Raw genomic sequence first — 22829 nt, forward strand, 5'->3', positions numbered from 1 at the left:
AAGAAGTTTCAGGTCTGGTTTGCTCTGACATGATTTCAGGCTTCGGCTGGCAGGAGGGGAAATAAAAACTTCACAAATGAGTGTGCCCAGGGACAAACTGGGACTGAAGCTAGAAAAACGTGAACTCACAAGCATGTGGCTGAGCCAGGGTGAGTAGTTTCACCATTAACTAGACTCAACGTCCCAAGATGATCGTTTGCAGATTTGCCCTCCCCACCTCCCCCTCTCCCCCAGAAAACAATAAAAAGTATTTTCACCGGAATGAAGCCTTTAAAGACAGAGTTCACGGTGAAAAACCACCGTCTGGGATTGGAAAAAGAGACGAGGCTGCTTTAAGAGAGAAACAGGAAGTGGTAACTAGAAGCCCAGCAGAATCCTAAAGCCAGAATGCAACGCTGCTCCTGAGCGCAGCCACCGCCGCCCCGCAGTGTTGATTCTGAAACTTCCCGGGTGCCAGGCTGCCTTTGCAAATCCTGACAACGCGCGTGGTGGTCCACCTCCAGGATTTCTATCTAAGCAAATCCGGAGGATGGACGGCCGGCCCCGCCGGCTGCCGGAGAAGGCTGGGTATCACTTCCAACACCAGGGGGCTGTGGAGCTGCTGGTCTTTAATTTCTTGCTCATCCTGACCATTCTGACCATCTGGTTGTTTAAAAACCACCGCTTCCGCTTCTTGCACGAAACTGGAGGGGCCATGGTGTATGGTGAGTGTGTCCACCGTGAGCTGGAACTTGTTGCCTGATGGCTGGGCGGGTCGTTAGCCTGATGGGGGATGCCTGGGTAGAATGGGTGCTGATCTCTCCGCCTCGGGTGGGAATTTGCCTTGTCACCAGCGTGAACGGCAGAGTCACGTTTCTGGGGGCAGCACTGCATGCAAGTCTGTTGCTGGCTGAGGCACAGACCACACCCCTCCCCGGTGGGGAATCGTGTTCGGTGTTGTTATCATGAAAGCATGATCAAATAGGAGCCAGCCGGGGTTGGCTGCTGCAGGACTTTGCATTCCCTAAGATGCTCGCAGCTGCTCCCCTTTAGACTCATTTTCCTTCCCGGCCTTGTTTGCCTCTCCCCCCACCCACCCCACCGCCCCACAATCCGATATTCAGAAAAGTACATCCGCAACTCCCAAAGCACATCCTTTTGCGGAAGTTGAATGCGCGACCACAGAGTTTTCTAGACCCCCCACGATCATCTTTTCAAGCACAGAGCAGGACACCTGTCGTTGGCCCACGGCTGTGGTGGATGAAAAACCAGTTCTCAGCCTTGTCACGGAGAGAGACTCAGTGGAAATGGATTGCTACAATCTGTAGTAAAGAACATCCTTTTTGGTTGCCTCCCCCCCTTCCCCATTTTGGAAGCCCTGTGGCCCCCCTTTTGCCTGAGTTCGGGTGGCGGGATGAAGGCACAGGTTCTACGCTAACCTGTGATGTGGTACGGTAAGACTGTACGGCGTCCTACGTCTTGACCAAAGCCTGCCGTGGGACGCTTGGGTGGAGAGGCAGAAGCTTCAGCCCCAACAGTGAGATTTGTCTTTCTTCCCAGCCCATCCATCCATCCAGGGCCCAGCGTTAAATGTCCTTCGTAGGGGAAGTCTTAAGGCACGCACTAGAAACTCTCCTGGGGGGAGGGGACATTTATGATCAGGTAGGAGAGGAAAAGCTAACTGGTAAGGGAGCGAGGCCCTCAGTGACCACCTTAGCCACACTCCAGCCGCCGCCTCCTCCCCTTCCGCTCTCCAGCAGACCAGAACCTTCCCTAACAAATAATAGATGTAGGATGTCATCTGGGAAGCCAGAAGCAATGAAGTCTTTGGCATCATATTAAAGATATACAGATAGATAGATAGATCTATATATATCTATATATCTGTCTATATTATATATAATATATCTATATTATATAGATATATAACATATCTATATAATATAGATACATAATATATCTATATATATTATATAGCTATATGTTATATATGTTATATAGATATCTATCTATATACCATAGATATCTATATACCATAGATCTATCTATGGTATATAGATATATATTATATCTATATGTTATATAGATAGAGCTATGTTATATATAGACATATATTAGCAAAACAGAACAGGTTTAAGATTGTCAGCCTTTATTAGAAAGGTAGGTTGCTTGACAAACCTGCGTTCCTTAAGGCTCAGAAATCCTTTATATTCATGCAAGCCAATGTTTACTTTGGAATTTGGAAAATTTCAGATAACTGTTCACCTTTGAAAACTCCAGCCCTTAACATGGTGATCAGCACTACAAAAACACTACTTCACGCCTGTAATCCTAGCTACTCAGGAGGCTGAGATCTGAGGATCGGGGTTCAAAGCCAGCCCGGGCAGGAGAGACAGTGAGACTCCTATCTCCAATAAACCACCACAAAACCGAAAGTGGCGCTGTAGCTCAAGTGGTAGAGCGCTCGCCTTGAGCTGAAGAGCTGAGGGACAGTGCCCAGGCCCAGAGTTCAAGCCCCACGACCGACAAAAAAAAAACAAACAAACACTACTTCATTGTTCTCTGTTGTGGAGATGAGTATTTCTCTTCAGTTGCTATTCTTAAGGTAGTTTATAGCAAGTGTATAAGCATGGAAGGAGTTGAGTTTTATGCTATCTTTCTTTTTATATATATATATCAATATGAGACTTGTTGAAAATAAATATAAAACCAGGGGCTGGGAAGGTGGCTCAGTGGTAGAGCGCTTGCCTTGCATGCATGAGGCCCTGGGTTCAATTCCTCAGCACCACATGAGCAGAAAAAGCCGGAAGTGGCGCTGTGGTTCAAGTGGTAGAGCGCTCGCCTTGAGCTGAAGAGCTGAGGGACAGCGCACAGGCCCAGAGTTCAAGCCCATGACCGATACACACACACACAGTGCAATATAAAAGAATTATATGTTATGAAGAATATGTATGTTTATGGATATGTGTGTGTGTGTGCCATTATTAGAACTTTGAATATCTTTGGTGTGCCTTCAGCTATGTAAGTCAATGAAGGACTTGTACTTCAGTGCTCTTTGAGTTTTGTTGTCATAGAAGACAGTTGCTGGACTCTTATGCAAGCATCCTCAGTGCCTTCATTTCACACAGTAAGACGCGGAGCGAGTTCCCCAGGCTGAGCGCACACTGCTTGCAGGGTCTGAGGGACTCCGCCACACCCCTCTGCCCACGGGATCTGCATGCTCATGGGCTCATGGGCTCACGTCCACCTTAACGCAGAGACTCTGAAATCAGCCCCGGGGGGGTGGCATCGCGGGCGCTTCCTACATCTTCTTCAGAGCTGACCTAAAAATGCGACATCTGAAATGGCTGTTCTGGGATGTGACGGAAATTGTCTGCAACTACAGCACGGGGCCGGGGGGGGGGGGGGGGGGGGGGAGGGAAGCGGAGCTGGTGACCAACACATTCTCATCACCAGGCGGAAGGCGATGCTAGCTGAATCAGCTGCCCGGGTCTGGGCAGGTGGATTTGGGACCGCTAGGTCAGGCAGAAGGCACCTGGGTGAATAACACACACAAACCCCACCCATCCTCCCCACAGCAGGCCAAGAAACGCTCCCTGGGGAGGAAGGAGGTGAAGGTCCTGTCGCCCGTCCGCGGCTGAGCTGGGATTCCACCCACCTCTCTTCCCTTGGAAGAGGCCGCAGTGGTTCAAAAAGAAGAACATTCCTCCGGTGGCCTCCCGGCGACCTTCCAGGAGAGAGGGGACCGACAGAGAGGTCCTGACACGTTCACCATCAACCCGTGCCCTCCAGCCCCCAATCAAGTGGGATTGCAAGATAAAGCTGTGCGGAGATACCCTTTCCACCCCAGGATGGAGCTTGGGATATTGATCTTCCAGGAGCTACACTGGCCACCAGAAACAGACATGCTATGTTTACAACAGAGGCTTTCACACTTGCTTTTTAGAGAAGAACATTTGGGAACAGGCTGCTACTCAACCTCTCACCCCCTCTCAGACAAAGTGCTCCTGCCCCTGCTACCCAATGAACTTAGTTGACGCTCCCTACTTCTTGCTCCTTGACATCGGCCTGGTGGGCTGGTTGGCTCCCGGATTGTGAACCATCCACATTTTTCTTCCAAATTTCCATAACCTGCCCTCAGCCCAGTCCACCACCTCCCCAATCTCTGATCACTGAGGCCAACTGTCTTAATGGATATATGCAATTAGTAGGTGTAGAAATCCAATTTAAAAATAAAAAACAGTTCCAGGGATCACAGAGGCTTAGAAAATCAGATGCTAGGGGGCTGGGAAGGTGGCTCCGTGGTAGAGCGCTAGCCTTGCATGCATGAGGCCCTGGGTTCGATTCCTCAGCACCCCATAAGCAGAAAAAAGCTGGAAGTGGTGCTGTGGCTCAAGTGGTAGAGCGCTAGCCTTGAGCTGAAGAGCTGAGCGACAGCGCCCAGGCCCAGAGTTCAGGCCCCATGACCAACAAAAAAAAAAGAAAGGAAGAAAATGAGAAGCTAGAGGAAAATGAGGCGAAAAGTAAGGAGGCAGAATATTTAACTGATTTTGATAGTTATTGTAAGAAACAGTCTGTCAACTTGTCAACCTCAAAATATCATCTGCCTCTGAGCTGGTTGGAAACAAACCTGATGCTCTTCTCAAACAGCAGGAATCCTTCGTGTGAAAAGTAGCTTTTCCTCCTTATTAAGGGTCAGTGAATGCTTTTAGAAATTAGTGGCATTATCATTAACAATAGTTTCGCTTCGCAGGGAAAGTTATGGATAATTGTCTCTCGTGACATTCTGTGGCTCTCGTTATTTTAAAACTGAAGGGTTAGAACCCATGCTGGTCTGAAATATGAACCATGGGGAGATTCACTTAGACTGGACTAAAAGCCCAGATGAGCATTAATGGCCAAAGTATTGATTGACAACAGCTGGTGTACTTAGCGCCGCTCCCTTAGGGCCTTGGGTCCCCTCTTCTACGCTCATAAAAGAACAAAAATCGGACGCTGCCGATTTTTATGGGACATTTCTAATACCGTCTATTTGCAGGTTGAGACGTTTAAGCTTGGGGACGGAGCAACCTAAAACTCTTCGATGCTTCCCTTGGTTCCAGGTCTTTCCCGCAGCAGGGGCATCAGCCTCTGAATTCATGTTGAAAATTTGCTCGCCATTTAGTGGGCACGAAGGACCCTTGAGGCCATCACATTTAGAATTTTTTAAATTCATTATACTATGTCATATTAAGGTGTCCAAGTGTCTGCTGATCCTTCCAGAGTATACATAGTAAAGTTTAGTAGAGCCTATTAAGTTTAAGAAAGTTCTGTGTGTGTGTGTGTGTGTGTGTGTGTGTGTGTGTGTGTGTGTGCAGAGGGGGTGGGAACTTCTATCTCACAGGGTGTGTTCTGCACAACATGATTCTTGCACCTGCCGTGTCCACATCTTTCTAGAAGGACCTGTACCCAGACATGCTGGATCAGAAACTCTGGGGTTGTGGCCCAGTAGTCCTTCTGGTGCATTCAAGCTTTGCTGTTACTTCAACAAGAGAAAATTAAGCATGGATTTCCTGGCTTTAACTCTATTTTCTATCATGGTGTGTGTTTTTTTCCTTTCGCATCCATTACCTTCCTAGGGTGGAGAGGGAATTGGGGGCCATCTCCCCTTTCAGGAGAACCCTCGATTCACTACTGACAATGCTCATTATGCTCGTATGAGGAAATAGATTGCTTTGTGTAGACGTTATGAAGTGAGAAACTGAGTCAGTATGTGCTAGTGAGAGAACTCTGTTCTCTTTCTCCTGACCACCTTGTCTATAGTACTATATTAGAACTCTAATACTATGTTAGAGTCCAAGGGAGACAGTACAGTGCACACCGGTGATCTCGGCATTCAGGAGACTGAGGCAGAAAGATCATAAGTTCAAGGTTAGCCTGACCAGGTAGTCAGACTCTGTCTCATAAAACAAATAAAACCCTAAGTATATTTTAGATACAAGGCCCTTGTCCGTTGTATGACCAGTGAAGATCTTCTCCCAATCCGTGGGCTTTCTATCGATCTTGCTAGCTATGTCCTTTGCCATGCAGAAGCTCTGCAATTTCATGCAATCCCATGTGTCCTACGTTTCTTTGATTTGTTGTGTTTCTAGGTTTTTATTAAGAAAGGTTTAGCTTGTGCCAAGGAGTCCTAGTGTTTCTCCTATTCCTTCCTGTAATGTTTTCAGGGTATCTGCTTTTACCTCAAGGTCTTTGATCCATTTGGAATTGATTCTACACAAAGATCTAACTTCAGGTTCCTACATGTGTATAGCCAATTCTCCCAGCACCATTTGTTGAAGAGGCTGTGTTTCTTCCATACTGTGTTTTGGTTTTTGTTTGTTTGTTTGTTTGTAGGTCATGGGGCTTGAACTCTGGGCCTGGGCGCTGTCCCTCAGCTCTTCAGCTCAAGGCGAGTGCTCTACCACTTGAGCCACAGCCCCACTTCAGGTCTTCTGGTAGTTAACTGGAGATAAGAGTCTCACAGACTTTCCTGCCCAAGCTGCCTTTGAACCGCGATCCTCAGATCTCAGCCTCCTGAGTAGCTAGGATGACGGGTGTGAGCCACCAGTGCCTGGCTGTGTTTGGGGGCATGGGGGGGGGGGGGACATAGGTCTACAGATTGAGATGTGATATACACAATGGAGTTCTACGCTTCCATCAGAAAGCATGACATTGCCCCGTTCGTAAGGAAATGGGAAGAGATGGAAAAATTGTAGTAAGCTAAGCAAGCCAGGTCCAAAGAGATACAGGTTGCATGGTTTCCCTCATTTGTAATAACTAGACTATGTCTATGATGTTCTTAGCAGGGGATCTCAATAGGACACATGTAATGAAGCATAGCAACATGAACTCCAGGAATCAGAAATAAGATGTTCTCAATATGTCCTGCGTGCACTTATTGCCTCCTGTTTCTGTTTTATTTTTCTGAGCCTTTGTCTTGTATGTAAGCTTCTCTGATCCGTGGAAGGGAAAGGGAATCACAGACCCTGCAAGACAAAGGATGAGCTAGTGCAGCAACGATACTCAGTCCTTGCTAAACATGCGTGTGTGTGTGTCTGTGTGCATGATGTACGTGGTGCATTGCATGTTACACACACATGGGCATGTGTGCGTGGAATGTGTACGTCCTGTGGTGTGTGGTGTGGTGTCAGGGTAGGTGGTAAACATGAGACTCTGGAGAGAATCTGATGGTTGGAATGTTCTAGCTTTGCTCATATGATCCTCCCAGGGGCCTAATGGACTCCATCTTGCCATACAACACCACGGGGCATTTTGTGGTGGTTGTTGTTGGCAGAGTCCTCGAACAGTTCTGGAATCGTGGTGGGCTTTTCTTCTCCAGCAAAGCAGGTGGATATCGAGCTCACACAAGGCTGGCGGTGTGTCCCCTTCAACAACACCCACCCTCCCCGCTAGTCCTTTGAATTTAGAAAGGTTGGTGGGAGGGCAGAGAAAGAACAAAAGCCCTAAATAACCAGAAGGCGCTGTATGTTTCTGCTTTCGATTTCATCTCTGACTAATTGTGAGGTAAAACCAAATAGCTAAAAAGGAAAGTGTTAGGGAGCACATTTAAGCATCAGAGATTCAAGAAAAAGGAGAGAAGGAGAAAGGAAGGGAAGGGAGGGTGGAGGGAAGGGAGGGAGGAAGAAGGAAGGGAGGAAGGAAGGAAGGAAGGAAGGGAGGAAGGAAGGAAGGAAGGAAGGAAGGAAGGAAGGAAGGAAGGAAGGAAGGAAGGAAGGAAGGAAGGGAGGAAGAAAGGAAGGAAGGAAGGAAGGAAGGAAGGGAGGGAGGAAGGAAGGGAGGAAGGAAGGAAGGAAGGAAGGAAGGGAGGAAGGAAGGAAGGAAGGAAGGAAGGAAGGAAGGAAGGAAGGAAGGAAGGAAGGAAGGAAGGAAGGAAGGAAGGAAGGAAGGGAGGGAGGAAGGAAGGAAGGGAGGGAGGAAGGGAGGAAGGAAGGAAGGGAGGGAGGAAGGAAGGGAGGAAGGAAGGGAGGAAGGGAGGAAGGAAGGAAGGAAGGGAGGAAGGAAGGAAGGAAGGAAGGAAGGGAGGGAGGGATCTAAAGTTTGCTCATCACATAAGCATCCGAAGAGTGAATAATTAGATTTCCTTCTTCAATTACAATGACGCATCTCTTCTTTTAGGACTCATCATGGGATTGATCTTGCGGTATGCTACAACACCAACTGATATTGAAAGTGAGACTGTCCATGACTGTGGAAAATTGGCCTTCAGTCCATCAACTCTGTTGGTTAATATCACTGACCAAGTCTATGAGTATAAATACAAGCGGGAAATAAGCCAGCACAACGGCAGCCCTCCCCAAGGCAACGCGATACTAGAAAAGGTAAGGCTTGGCTTCCGTCTGCTCATAAACGTGTGTTTTTCACGGTCACTGATTGCATCCTATACGAGCCTTCACATTTATGTAGCACATACGCCATACACATGTACTTTCACACAATACACTATTAGGGCCAGTCTGTTCAGTAAATACTACCATGTAATTCAGTTCTTTGAATTATAATCTTATCATACGCTTAGCTGCAGTTTTTCTGAGAAGTTAGGAAATGTCTGTAATATAATCCTTTTGCAAGGTATAACCACATTAAGGTTTTGTTGAAAGCCTTTTATAAAATTCAGCAATTCTACTTCTCTTGATACTTGATTCAAGCTTTTGCCCTTGTGATGTGAGTAGCGTCCATAGAAGTTAGGTGCAGGAGCTGGTTTAACCGGGGAAAGCTACCTAAGTATGGCTTAAAACGGATGCATGAGTCAATCCATCTCACTATGAAAGTATTAGAGGTTAATATTATTGAGTTGGAAAATCAGCAGGCCGTGCGCGTGGGAAGGTCTTACAGACCTAGTAAGTTTTCAAAAGAGTTGTCAGCACAGTTAAATTTATGCTTCCTGCCACTCATAAATCAGTTGACTATCGTGCAAAAAGTTAAAGGAAATTGCCTGGCGGATATTTTGCCAAGTCTTCGCTTCCTGTGTGAAAAGTGACAATGTCGTCGGTAAGGGAAGTTATTTGAGGGTAAATTATACCAAGGGAGTGATCTGGCCTGGCTACTGTCTCCACAAAGAGAATTCTCCAGGCTGCAGGTACATCAGCAGAGATAGATAATAGGTGTCACTGTGTATTTTAGAGATGGTTAAAAGACACTCTTATTTGAGCTAGCTAAGCTCATGGCTTGGGGATTTTGTTTTGAGCCATTAAATAAACGAACTGAGTTACGCATCTCAGTTTTTGTGTTTCTTAGGCTTCCCAAGTCTCCTAATTTTGACTTAACTCATGAAGGAGTGGATTTGGAAACTCCATTTGCACCAGACTTTCCCTTTGCTTGATTTTTCCCCCTCTCTCTAACAGAGAGGCCAGGGGCAAAGCTCTTCCCTTAACAGGAAAAACTTGACCAGAGTCAACCGACCATGAGATAAATAGGTGCCTTTTACCCTAAGGCCCTCTTGGGAAGAATAAAGCAAGGGCTGGAGAGAAATCTCCTTTCAGACTTCTCTGGCTATGCCAAGAGGAAGCCGGCATCAGGATGACAGATCGGCAGCTGGGTGCTGAGGAAGCCCCCCGGGGGGAGAAGCCCTCCGTTCTGCAGAGACACAAGTCTGATTTGTGTTCCTCGATCCTGACACGTCTGGGCTCTGTTCCCGAGAGCTCTGAATCCAGCTTCACTCAGCTGGAGTTGAGAGATCCATTGGGACCGGAGGAAACCGGAAGCCCATCTCTTTAGCTTTTCTCTCCCACCATCTTTGCAGAAATTTGGCCTCGGCTAGGAGCTCAGGAATGTCCCGAGAATCTAAATCTCCCATTTGATGCTAATAGCGTCCTTGAATGGCACAGATTTTTCTCTACTGGTCATTCAACGAATGTCTGTTGGAAACTCGGCCTGCCCCATCTTATTTGCCAATACTCCAAGGTCGAGTTGAACGTTGAGAGTCTCAGGAAGAAAAGTCGGTGGTAGAGGAAGGTAGGGAAGAGCTCAGTCTTCCATGGGCACTGAAAGGCCCGGAAGAGACGGTTCACACGTGGCCGGCAGGCACGTGGCCGGCAGGGGGACCTGGGTTGGCCAGCAGCCCGGACCTCCCAGTGCCCGGGCCAGGGCTTGGGAGGGGGTACCTGTCATCCCTGCTGGCCATTTTGTATCCAAATATCCATCACGAATTTCTCTGTGGCCTCTGTGGTGGGGATTTATTGTTTGGAAGGCTGAATGGCTGACGTCCTCACTGGAAATAAGCAGAGAGAGAGAGAGAGAGAGAGAGATCCGCAGGGCCCGCAGAGAGGAAAGAGGCTGAGTATAGAGAATCAGACAGGAAGCAGCAAGGAGAAAGGTTTTTCCATTAGACCTTACGTCTGAATCAATCAAACGTAAAATGGCTCTTGCAATACATTTCCCCTTTCCTTGTTTCCTTCGAAAGCATTCAGCCGGGGCAGGGGTGCCCGTTTGTCTCCGCTGGTCTCCGCTATGTAGTTACGTAAGGGTCGGGGGCCAATGTATCTTCCTGGTTTTCTCCTCGGGTCATAGGAAGCTCACTGGCAGCTGATACAAGGTAGGAGCCACACCTGGTAGTATGGACTGGGGCAGGACGCCGGGAAGCCCGCGAGTCGCTGGGCGGTAGAACTGGATCTGACACCTCTGGCTGGGTCTGTGAAGGCATCTCCAGGTGTGGGAAGACGTGTCCCGGATGGACTGGGGTCCTAGGTGGACCAAAACAGAGCCCAAGGAGAAGGCCAGCGAGGGCAGGCCTTGCCTCTCTCCACTTCCTGGCTGCTAGGATGTGATCTGACCACCCCACCGTGGCGGGCGGACCCCGAAATAAATCCTTCCTCTCTGAAGTGGCTTGTGTGGGCACGGCGATGATAAGGTTCCGTCCACACGCGGCACCAAGTACTTTAGGGGGGGCTGCGCCTCAGACCTGAGCAAGAAGACTTATCTCTGAGGTGGGGCAGGCCGGGATTTATCCCCTCCCTCCACCCCTGCTGTTTGATCCCCCCCTCCCCCCAAGGTTTCCCTCAGAGGAAGATGCCTTGTAGCGGCCGGTGGAGAAGTTTGGTGTTATTTTTTTATAAGCACTGTTGTTTTTTCTTTTTCTTAAGGAGAGTGCCGCATTAAAAACAAATGTATCGCCTGACTCGATCACACTTTCTGCTGAGTTCAGCACCCCGCTCTTCTTCCTCTTTGCCCAGTCCCCTCGAGCAAGCCGGCTCTGGGCTGGGCTTCCTGCTGACTCAGCCCTATTCTACCCAGCTTCCCCAAGCTGGGAGAATGGAAAGAGAGAGACAGACAGACAGACAGACAGAGAGGCAGAGAGACACAGAGACAGAGAGACAGAGGGACAGAGACAGACACGGAGACAGAGAGACAGAGACAGAGCGAGACATCATGGGGCTGAGATTCTGTATATTCCAGAGATGCTGGAATCACACCATCTTTTGTCCATAATTAAGATCAATTTTAGATTGGGGGTGGGAAGCTGCTCTTTATGTGAAGGAATTCCGGGTACCTTTGTGAGGAGGGGGGTGTGGGGGGGTGCCAGGCCTGTCTCCAATCACCTGCCGTGTTCTCGGCTTCTATTGGTCCTATGTAGGTCTTAGGATGGAACCAATCAACAGCTGGTGAGGACTCACAGGGCACCGCCCCTTTGAAGGACAGGCCCACAAAAGCCATCAGTCCAAGTGTACAAGGAAAAGGAGGCTGGGCGACCTGGGGTCGAGGGTAGGAAGGCCCGTCGCTCACCCTTCAAACGGAGGCTTGGGAGCGCAGGGCAAAGCTGCGAATCGTTAGGCAGGGACAACAGGCAGCATCTAGAATGATCTGTGGAGACCAGGGCGTCGGGGTGGTTACCGTCCTAAGGGGTCGGGCGGGGATGGGTGAGTTCACACATTAGCCACCTCAGACGGAACACAGGGGTTCTCTGCCCACCATAATGATGGAACAATCTAGAAAATCGAGCAGCCTTTTGTGTATGTGCAGCCAATGAGAGACCGACCGGGTCACCGGGAGCACAGAGGAGCCAAATCCACTTCCCGGTGGCAGATGGGATACTGTGGCTCACAGACTGGTCCCTGTTACCTGATTCCAACTCATGGTGTGGTGTTAGTGGTGATCAGTAACACCCCCCCCCCCCCCCCCCGGCCTCGCCACAGCGTAGAAGGTTCCCAGTTATGGTGAAGGGCCACCGTCAACTGTAAGTGAGAAAATGCACCGCAGGCGCAGGTAGAACAGTGGATAGTATAAATGTCGTCAAGTGCTTGACTTATATTAACCTCAGTCTTTGAAGTCATTATTGCTATCAGGAGAGGAATGGGCTGGTGATTTCTTCCCGCTCACATCTTCCCTAACCCTCCCTTATGGTTCACGTCAGCCAGAAAGGCTCCGCCCACGCTCCTGCATTCTGAACTCCAAAGGACTTCCGCTGGGTCTTCACGCTGCTCTTTCCAGGGGCTGAAGTGTCGGGGTAGGGGCTGGAGAAAGGATTCATCCTCTCCCTCAGATTACACCTGTCTCCCTGGGAGGCAAAAACCCAGGCTGAGATCGGAGCTTGGCCCGGGTGCGTGACATTTAATGCGCCTCGAATACATTACTAAGAACTTATCCTGAGAAAGAAACACAAAGCACTTGCTTGCCTGAAGTTGCCAATCCTGAGTGTGTTTGGCCAGCCTAGCGCCCTACCCCGGGACGAGCCAGACCTTCCCTCCATCCCACTTCCGACCGCACCCTGCTACTGTGATTTTTCTGTCCTGACCCCCCCCCTCCACCCACCCCTGTCTGAGGTCCTCTTCCCTAGAGATCTTTCCTGAACTCAGCAAACCGTGTCTCCCCTGCTGATTATGTCGGAGCATCTGTCCTTGATGCTGACCTTCCACCAAGCATGTATTTGCTTGGCACCGCCACCTCTGCCTCCTGAGTCAGCTTTCTTTGTGTGTGTGGGGGCGGGGGGGGGGGTTGTCGTGGGTCTTGAACTCTGGGCCTGGGTGCTGTCCCTCAGCTCCTCAGCTCAAGGCAAGTGCTCTACCACTTGAGCCACAGCGCCACTTCCGGTTTTCTGGTGGTTTATAGGAGATCAGAGTCTCACAGACTTTCCTGCCCAGGCTGGCTTTGAACCTCGATCCTCAGATCTCAGCCTCCTGAGTAGCTAGGGTGACAGGCATGAGCCACTGGCGCCCGGGTCCTGAGTCAGTTTTCTCCAACCACATTTTCTCAGCCACTCACCCAGGTACAAAAACACAGGTTGGTTCCCTCCTTCTGGGATTGTATATATGTTTTAACCTCTCTCTTTCACCTCTAAGCACTGCTAAGCCCCCAACCCTCCCTGCCATCTGCCTGCTTTATTTTAAGCAAATACCTGTTGGATGAGTGGATGTCTCCCAGGTTTGTTTCCATCTCTTCCTTCTACGGCAGCTTCCTGCTTACACGACAGCTTTACCTGCGTGGGCTCTGATGACCGTGGCCTCCTCCCTGCCCAGCCCAACCCCTAATTCCCCCCCCCCCCAAGCACAGATCGACCTGTAACACCAACATCTTCTTCTCTTTTTGGGGAGGAGAAGAGGGAAGAAGACATGTCAGTTTGTAAGCGGTAACACATTCACAGGACGCTGTGCTCAAAAGATGCTGGGAAATCTTCTGTGATCGCCACGGGGGCGGATGCCATCTCTTTGCCAGCCTCCTCTGTTCACCCAGGGCTACCTATCAGAAGGTGGTGGGTGCGCAGCCAGGCGAATGGAGACCCGGGTCTCAGGGGTCCGGCGTGCTCTGTTGGAGGCTGTACAGGAGCTCGTGAGGGAAGAGGAAACTATCGGAGCGTAGGCGAGTCTGGCGGTTTTAAATTCCTTGCCACCAGCTCTATGCCTGAAGCTTCAGGAAGCTTCCAGATTTCTTCAGGAAGCTTCTGCAGTCCTCTGTGGCTTGGTTGTTTCCCACGGTCATCATCCTTCGACGCTCAGGGCCCAGGCAGCTCAGAGCAAGCCTTCCCGCAGGGTTAGAGCTGCAGGAGAGCCCCAAGCCGCAGCTCGCCCTGATGCTTCATGCTTGTGTGATGCCTTTCCTCTCCTCGGCTTCGTGCAGTCGGTCATTTGTGGTGACATCAACCCTGGAGGGATGATCGGCACATCACGGGCCTCTCACCGGAAGGAGTCAGCAATTGCCAAAGTAACAGGAGCCTCGTGCTTGGTTCTAAACCTTGCTTCTATCTTGGTCCCGTTTGCCTGATGTTCTCTGGGAGCAGAGACCCCTCCTGCGGGGCGCACGCACAGCCGGCCCCCAGCCTGTCACCGTGACTGGGAAAACGGGGATAATTACACTTACCACTCGGGAGTGTCGTCAGAACCGATGAAACGCTGTTTTCAAAGACAGAGCGGTGCCACATCGATCACGGGCCGTTCTTCCCAGTCTTTATTTAGACGTTGGTCAGAACACTGACGTTTCTTCCCAGGTTAAGTCCTAGCAAATCACCCCCCCACACACACACACCCCGTCTCCCCTCTCAAGCCTACGCAAACTTTTGCCTCTACACCCTTCTGACGTACTTGGGAGTGAATCTTGGCACACGCATTCCAAATTCAGAAATTACCTGGGTAACCTAGCTAGCCTACCTCTGTGGACGTGGCCGGGCGATATCGAATCCCAACCGGGTACACATTTAAAATTCATTGTGAAGATATTGATCTTTTTGCCCCCCCCCATATTCTTTTCAGGATTTGAATCTTCATGCGTGCATGGATTTCACTCTTTTCCTCCATAAAACAAACACAATGCCACCTTCTCCGAGTGCCACCTTTCTCTAGATAGAGTGGTCAAACTGTGGAAAGCCGGCGGAGATCTGGAGGATCAGAGTTCAGAGTCAGCCCAGTTTCTAGAACTTTTCTCTAGAAACTTCATCTCCAAGAGGACCAGCAAAAAGCAGGCCTGGAGGCATGACCCGAGTGGTAGAGAGCCAGCTCAGCAAGCATGCCCAGTGACCGAAGGGCCTGAGCTCAAACTCCAGTACTGACAAGATAGAACACAGTTATGCTGGATAGTGCTTGTCTGTAAGATTTGGCCTTTTTTTTTTCTGATTTCCTTTATTGTTGTTTTGGAGGTGATATCCAGCGGGGTTACCTTTACATACATCAGGTCATAAGCACATTTCCTTTTACATAGTGTCATCTGTTCCTTTATTCTCTGCCGTTTCTTCCCTTCCCTCTCCACCCATGAAAATCTGATCTTAAGACGCCAAGGAACGTTCTTTCACTGGAGCATTTTTAGCGTTCTGCTCTCTTTCACTCATGGCTTAGATTTCTGACTGCCTTCCCTTTTATTATAATTAAAAACTTAACTGTTTAGGGATTTTTGGTTTGTTTTAAGCCTGTGGCTCATGCCTGTCATCCTAGTTACTCAGGAGGCTGAGATCTGAGGATCGCGGTTCAAAGCCAGCCCGGGCAGGAAAGTCTGTGAGACTCTCATCTCCAATAAACCACCAGAAAACTGGAGGTGGCGCTGTGTGAAGAGCACAGGGACAGCGCCCAGGCCATGAGTTCAAGCCCCACCACCACCACCACCCAGACTTACCTCAGAGGCTACAGTTTGAGCACAAAGTCTAGAGAAAATGGCAAGTGGCACATGTAATTTCCATCTGGAGGTTGGTACAACCACAGAGCCACAGATCCAACCCTTCCTGAGAAATTGTCTCGGCTTGGAGTTACTCCCAGAGCTCTGAGTTAGCAGTTCTTGGGCCTCTAGCGAGTCTGAGAGGAACACAAATCTGTTTTGTATGTACAAATAAATCCTCGCGTGCCGCACGCCATCCTCAGCCTGCCGGTTTCACCGGGCTGCTCTGGGAAACATAAACCCAGCAGCCCCTCGGTTAACCCTCGCGCAGGGAACAGGGCATTCTGATGGGCCACGTGTTCTGGCTGAGCCGTGAACACGGCTCTGCGGGACAAGGCCAGAGGTTACAGGTCACAGCCTTGGTTTCCTCCTCCAGATGGGCAGAGCCGCGGGTCTGCCTTGCTGTAGCACTCAGGATCCATGTCTGCTCTTCAAACCTCCAAACGTGCTATTCCTCTGCCCTCTAAGAAGCCTCATTTTAAAAGAATAGAGTAGCCATGTGATTCTGAGCATCTCAGGAAAGACAGCAAACTGAGATGGTGCTTACTAGGTGTCAGGCAAGAATGATTGCTCGCAGGGTTTTACAGCTATTTCCTCGTTTCATCCTTATGAGCCTCTTTTCATTAGGTACCTGTGGTTGTGTCCACTAGAAAGATAGAGGAACGGAGGTACAAAGGGTAGACTCCCGAGCAAGGGGCTTGAACTTGGAACCCAGGAAGCCTGGCTGTCAGTGTTCAACCCCTTCAAACGGCCGTCGGTAATCTATGTAAGAGAAGGGACCTGGATCACAAGCGGAAATGGTTTCTATTCTCACTTTCTCTGCTGGTTTTCATATATTAAAAGCAAGAGTTTAGGGAACTAAAAGGTTAAGTCGAAACATTTTAATGCTCCTGTCTCTCCAAAGGCTATTACAGAATTTCCAGACCATAAGGAAGAGGTATTAAGAACCCAGAATGAAGTATAAAACTCGAAACCTGCTTTAAAAAAAAAAAGGCTGAATTTTCTAAAAATAAAAGAATATACTGGGTTCGCTTTACATGGGGTGGATGAGTCATTATCTTTACCATCTGAGGTGTAATGTGTGTGGTACATGTGTATACGTGTGTGTGTGTGCATGCACTCAAACCAGTTCTGGAACTTGAACTTGAGGCCTGAGCACCATCCCCACACTATTTTGCTCAAAGTTAGTGCTCTACTACTTGGGTCACATCTCCACGTCCAGCTTTTCTGGTGGTTAACTGGGGACAAGAGTCTCATGGATTTTCCTGCCCAGGCTGGCTTTGAACCAGGTTTCTCAGATCTCAGCCTCTTGAGTAGCTAGGATTGCAGGTGTGAGCCACTAAACACCGGGCCAAAGGTTTTGGGGTTTTTTTGGGTCCGGTCGTGGGGCCTGAACTCTGGGCCTGGACGCTGTCCCTCAGCTCTTCAGCTCAAGGCTAGCGCTCTACCACTTGAGTCGCAGCACCACTTCCGGCTTTTTTTTCTTTTTGCTTATGTAGTGCTGAGGAATTGAACCCAGGAACTCATGCATGCAAAGCAAGCGCTCTACCACTGAGCCACCTTCCAGCCTCAAAGGTATATTTTTTACTGAGGTATTTGCACAAGCCAATGTAATATAAGAAATGACTGGAGTTTAATGGTGTGTGTACAATGCAAGGTGTACAATTTTTCTAGAAGTGAGAAAAGTATGTAGAGCAAGAGGAATTTGACAGTTCATGAGCTACACTATTTAGCAGGCACTTTTTTCAGGATCTTTCGTCTTAGGCAAGCTAAAAACCTGGAGGTAGCTTCTCCCTTTCCCAATATCCTAGCACCTGACATCCCATCCTGTCTCCCAATCCTTCCGGAAGCTTCCTTCTTCCCACAGCTCCGGGACATCAGCCTCTCTCATTCGGATTGTATCGTGGTCACCCAAGTAATTATCTTAAAGTGTGAATTAAGTGTGAATTAGGATGGAAAGATACAAGCTTTTCCATGTAAAGTATTACTTTCCACCGCTCTTTGGAACTTCCAACTTTGCGTATTATCCTCTTCTTCACTTCTGCTAATCTAGGGGAATGCATTACTAATTGCTCTTTCTTCTTTCTTGGCAGATGACCTTCGACCCAGAAATCTTCTTCAATGTTTTACTGCCACCGATTATATTCCATGCAGGATATAGTCTAAAGAAGGTAAGTCTGAGAGCATGCTTATCTTTTTTTCTTAAACGTTATTATTTAGTAGGGAACTCTGCCCGTATGAATGGGAGACGGTTCTTGTATGGGATGGCCAATTTAGTAAGCTCTCATTATCTAGGTTGTAGGATAACAACTTCACACTTGAAGTGCTTAGATTCTTCTCCACCCCTCTCCCCAGTATCAGGGTCAATGAGCAGCTGCTGAACTCTTTGATATGTGATGATCTGCAGCAAGGTGAATGTGAGAAATTAATAGAAACAAAACAATTCTTAAGTCATCCTTGGCTTGTGCCGCACTTCTATTGGACGCTGCCGTTCCAGACGATTGTGTCCTAGTTAGCATCAGGTTTACCCATTGGGGTGCGTACACCAGCGTGCACGGATGCTCGTGGAGAGAAGGCCCGTCTCTCCGTGTCTGCGTACTTTCCCGACTCATCTGTGCGGGTTCCACAGGTTCGGAAGTCACTCACGCAAGAGTTTTAAGTCCTGGCATCTGCCATGCCACAGAATGAGGCTCTGGCTTGTGGGGTTTGGGGGTGCTGGGCTATCTTGGGGCCTGCTCTTCTCTCTGGCCTGTCCTGGCAGCTACGTCATCGGATTGTTTCGTGAATTCCGGGCTCCCCCTTGCTGTGGGTACTGGCTACGGTGCTCCCACAAAACCCAAAAATCAAAACCTCGAAAGCGTTTCTAAGCAAGCCCTTGAAGGAGTTCAGAAGGCTGGCTCTGTGCAGGTCACCCCTCCTCAGAACGCCACCCCAACCGGACACCTCGTTTCGTGTGCGGTTCACTGAAGCCAATAGCTCGGGCTTTTGAATCTGTCGGCATCGCATTTACACGAGAGGGCAGAGAAATGCAGAGGTGGCGTAAGTCCTTTAGACATGGCTACCCTGTCACCTTGCGCACCTGTTTATCTTTCCTCTTCCCTTCCTTGCCCTCCGTCCTCACAGGGGGATAGATCCCTTCCATCTCCAAGAACACACTAGGCTGAGATTTCAGACCCCAAAATCTGCCTGCGTAGTAAAGAGAGAGAGGACCTGTAAAGAGGAGAAAACCCACCACCACCATGATTTTAGTTTTGTTTCCCCTCGCACGAAGAGATGCAGCTCTCGTCTCTGAAATGGACATGTCCTTTGTTTTCCTCCCTAGAGACACTTCTTTCAAAACTTGGGGTCGATTTTGACATATGCCTTTCTGGGGACGGCCATCTCCTGCATCGTCATCGGGTGAGTGACATCCGGAACTCGGGCTCCCTGGGATCGGAAGCCGGGGATGGGCCCCGAGCTCCGCGGCTTTGGGCTCGCCCGGCCAAGTTTGCTTGTGGTTTGTCGTAGTGGATCACGTCTGGATTTGTTTGGCTTCTCAACGCGTCTTGTTGCTGTGCTAGAGATTCAACCTATGGCTTGGGCCATGCTACAAAAGGGCTCTACTCGTGTTTGTGTGTTTATTAACCCCCGGCACATCATATCTTCATACATTCTTCTTGGTACACAGTAGGCAAACCGCAGCTCAGTTGCTGGGCCCTCTCTGTGCGTTTGGGGGCTTCTGATTCAGGAAATGAGGCTCACTTGGCTCGAAGCGTATTGTATTGTTCACTGGTGGCTTGAATTACGCAGACATGCTCCCCTTCATCTCTGCAAACCTGGGTTTGCTAGCGGCGCCATCGTAACTATCTGTCACGTCGTTTCCGACTCGAGGATAGTTTTTATGAGGTCAGACTGAAACGAGAAAGGTCCAGATGTCAGCAGAATCGAATGCTGTTAGGATGGCTTTTGTTTGTGGTGGATGAGCTTGATTCTCAATATATTTGGGGGGTTATGTTGCTGAACCCTAAATCAAGGTACGTAGACTACGGCTTGCGGCTCGTCATAAAGCAAACCGTGGCCTAAAACAGCCAAGCCTGCCCATCTGACATAGGACGTTGTATCATCCACGCAGAAAAGTGTCCAGCTGCTCCAACTACAGCCAGCTCTCTCCTGCAGCTGTGGGCCCAACCAGCACAAGAAAGATGCCACACACAGGCTCTAATGCTACCTCCAGCCTTCCTTTCCCTCGTGCAGTCTTTGCTGTATGCCAGTGAACAGCCGGAGCAGTCTCTGTTCAAGCCTGTTCAAGGAGATTGCGTGGAGATTGCTGTGGAACCAAAGGTAGAATTTGAGCCAGACGCCAGTAGCTCACACCTGGCACCTTAGACACTCAGCAGTTACAGATGCCAGTCGCTCACACCTGGTACCTTAGGCACTCGAGTGGTTAAGGTCTGAGAAGAGTGGTTCGAAGCCAGCCCAGACTGGAAAGTCTATGAGATTCTTAGCTCCAGTTTTAATTTCCATTTCCCATCTTTTTTCCCCCCTCCAATTAGATGTTCTATAAAAAAAAAATCCATCACCTGTAGAGAAGTTGTGGACAATAGCTCTTATTATTTACATATTTTATTTTCTGTACTTCAAAGGGCGTACAAAGGAGTTGCAAGTTACTGTCATTGCGTGTATTAGAATACCTGAACTTATCAAAAAGTTAAATAAATCCATTAAATTGCTAGAAGATAATAATGCTATGGGGTAAATGTGACCCATAACACACACACACACACACACACACACACACACACACACACACACAGAAGCAAAAAGGCGTGACTCAAGTGATAATGTGCTTGTCTTGCAAGTGTAAGGTCCTAAGTTCAGACCCCAATATTGCAAGGGGAGGGAGGGAGGGAAAGAGGGAAGTAGGGAGGGAGGGAGGGAAGATGCAAACAAGTTTTGCCCCTGACCAAGGACTGCATTCATAGTTAGTTTGGTGTTTGAGATGGGGTCTTGCTAGTAGCCCAGGTTCAAATTCAGTCCTTCTACCTGGCATGCTTTGGTCATGAGGCCGCTGTCGATAATAATCTTTATTCCTTTCTAGGAGTAGAAATTGTATAGTGTGTCATCACATGTATGAAAAAAACATGCTAAAACACCCGTAAGTTAAGTAAGGACATCTTCTGAGAAAGCAAAAGGCAATAGTCAATTAGGCCTGACAGCATGTAAAATTTTAGATTTTAAGCTGGGAGGGTGACAGGGTCTATTGAGAAGCTGGAGATACTCCAGGCACATGAGCGTGTCCCCAGCGTCCCAAGGATTTGCACGAGAACCGGGCTTGTAGCCCGGGAGCAGCTGGTGGGGTCACCAGGGGCTTTGACCCCTGGCACTCCCACTCCGTGTGGATGCCAGGTTTTTCGCTGGGCTTGAACACGCCCCAGTGCGTCGTTCTAGTTTAAGCTTGAAGGTCCTGCCTCAGTGATGCTGGAAAGAGAAAACTTGGCACTTTACAGACGTGGTCTGTTTTAATAAGGACCCATTTGGGGGAAATGATTGGCAGACTTCAGAGTAGGGCAAACCCTAAAAGGGGTGTGGGATTATATTAAGGTAGCTGGTAAACCTGAGGGTGACTGTCAGCCCCCCCACACACACCCCCAGGAAGCTTGAGTCTGGACCCCAAAGTCATCAGCCACAGGGCACCTGAGCCTCCCAGCACCAGTTCAGCAGACGCTGGCTCTTCTACTCCACCCTCTGGTGGCAAGACCTGTGCATGACACCCCTGCTGTCCGGAACCCCTGAAGTGCTAGCTGTGAACTCACACTTGGACTTTCTTGGGAGGGGCTATGACAGAGCTGCCTTGGGCACCGATGAGTCCAACCTCCTCATTCTAGCTAGAGAGATTAAATGGTTGGCAGAGGTTTGAAAGAAGCCAGCTGTTTTTGTTTTCCCTTCTCTTGGGTCCCGGAGGAGGTATTGATGATTGATTATCTACCAGATGCCAGACACCCGTAGGAGCTTCGTGTCTTTTGGTCGCCTCTGAAAGGTCTTCCCAGGGGGTAAAATACCAACCCCCTACCCCGTCCACTGATGCCGGCTTTAAGGACACTGTTTCTCAGTCAATTTCAGGCAGGGGCCCATGAAGGGCAAACTCCGAGGGGTCTGGGGTGGGGATGGAGTCCCGCCGGGTTCTCTGGTGGGCTGTGCTGCCAGCGACGGGAGGTCTGGGATCCATCGCTGAGTCAGGTGCCTCTGAACTTGGGGCCAGCTGGGTGGGACCACATGGGGGGCGGGGTGCCCCTAGTCCCGTTTCTGTGACCGGGGTTGAGGTGTCCCTTCCCCTTTGCCCATCAGCATCTCAGCATGGCCAGCGAGGAGGGCTGTGCCTGCGTCCATGCTGGGACAATGGTTCTAGATGCTTCCATGACTGGCTTTCACGTCAGCTAACAGGTAGGCTGACAAAATGCTCTGGGGAAACAAAAGAAAACATCATTGGCGTCTGAGCCCACAGAATGAATTCACACCTGACCTCACCCGGAATCTGAGGCCACCCTAGCCAGGGCCTCTCTCCTCAAACATCAGGACACATTTAAATCCGCAGTCCCCAAGGTACCGGAAATAATTTTTCCCCTTTATTCTGTCTCTCCCGTTAAGATCACTTTCTGATTTGAGCGTTTAATACGCTGAGTGCTCAGGATGCCGTTCCCCGGGATCACGTCCAACCCTGCAGGGCTGCGGGGCGCCAGGTCACCAGGGGCATGGGCCTCTTGTGCTGAGGTTATGGGGGGGGGGGGGGTGGCTGGGGTCACGTGAGGTCACTCAGCCTGCCCATCAATCATCACCCCGTCTCTCCTCACCCCACAAAGTCCAAACTGCAGCTACCAGAGGTCTGCATCCCGTGTGGGCCACTCTCATTCAGACATGGGATGCATCCTGCTGCTACAGTCCCCTGTCCCCAGCACACGCATGTGCTTATACATGTGTGTGTGGTAGAGACAGACAGACAGACAGACAGAGAGAATGCTCTCTTGTACCCATCCATCTAGACTTAAGGTTCTGCCTACTTTAGAGCATCTCCTCTGCTCTGTGTGTGTGTGTGTGTGTGTGTCTGTGTGTCTGTGTCCGTGTCTGTGTCTGTGTCTGTGTGTGTGAGCATGCACACGTGTGTCAATCCTAGAGCTTAAACTCAGGGCCCAGGTACTCTTGTAGCTTTTTCTCTCCAGGCTGGCGCTCTACCACTTGAGCCAAGCTCCACATCTGGCTTTTGGGTG

General features: G+C 49.5%; 1 protein-coding gene across 1 annotated transcript; it reads left to right on the top strand.

Annotated features, from left to right (window-relative positions):
* The first annotated feature begins 383 nt into the window (after positions 1-383).
* Slc9a9 (solute carrier family 9 member A9) lies at positions 384-22005 on the top strand. Its single transcript, XM_042697564.1, has 6 exons — positions 384-704; positions 8137-8339; positions 17682-17759; positions 18911-18987; positions 21688-21754; positions 21913-22005. Exons 1-6 carry the CDS (start codon positions 530-532, stop codon positions 22003-22005), a joined length of 693 nt encoding a protein of 230 aa, XP_042553498.1. The 5' UTR covers positions 384-529.
* Positions 22006-22829: the final 824 nt, after the last annotated feature.

The sequence above is a fragment of the Dipodomys spectabilis genome, unplaced genomic scaffold (assembly GCF_019054845.1).
Source record: "Dipodomys spectabilis isolate Male_0828 unplaced genomic scaffold, ASM1905484v1 ptg000222l, whole genome shotgun sequence".
In the NCBI taxonomy this organism is placed as follows: Eukaryota; Metazoa; Chordata; class Mammalia; order Rodentia; family Heteromyidae; genus Dipodomys; species Dipodomys spectabilis.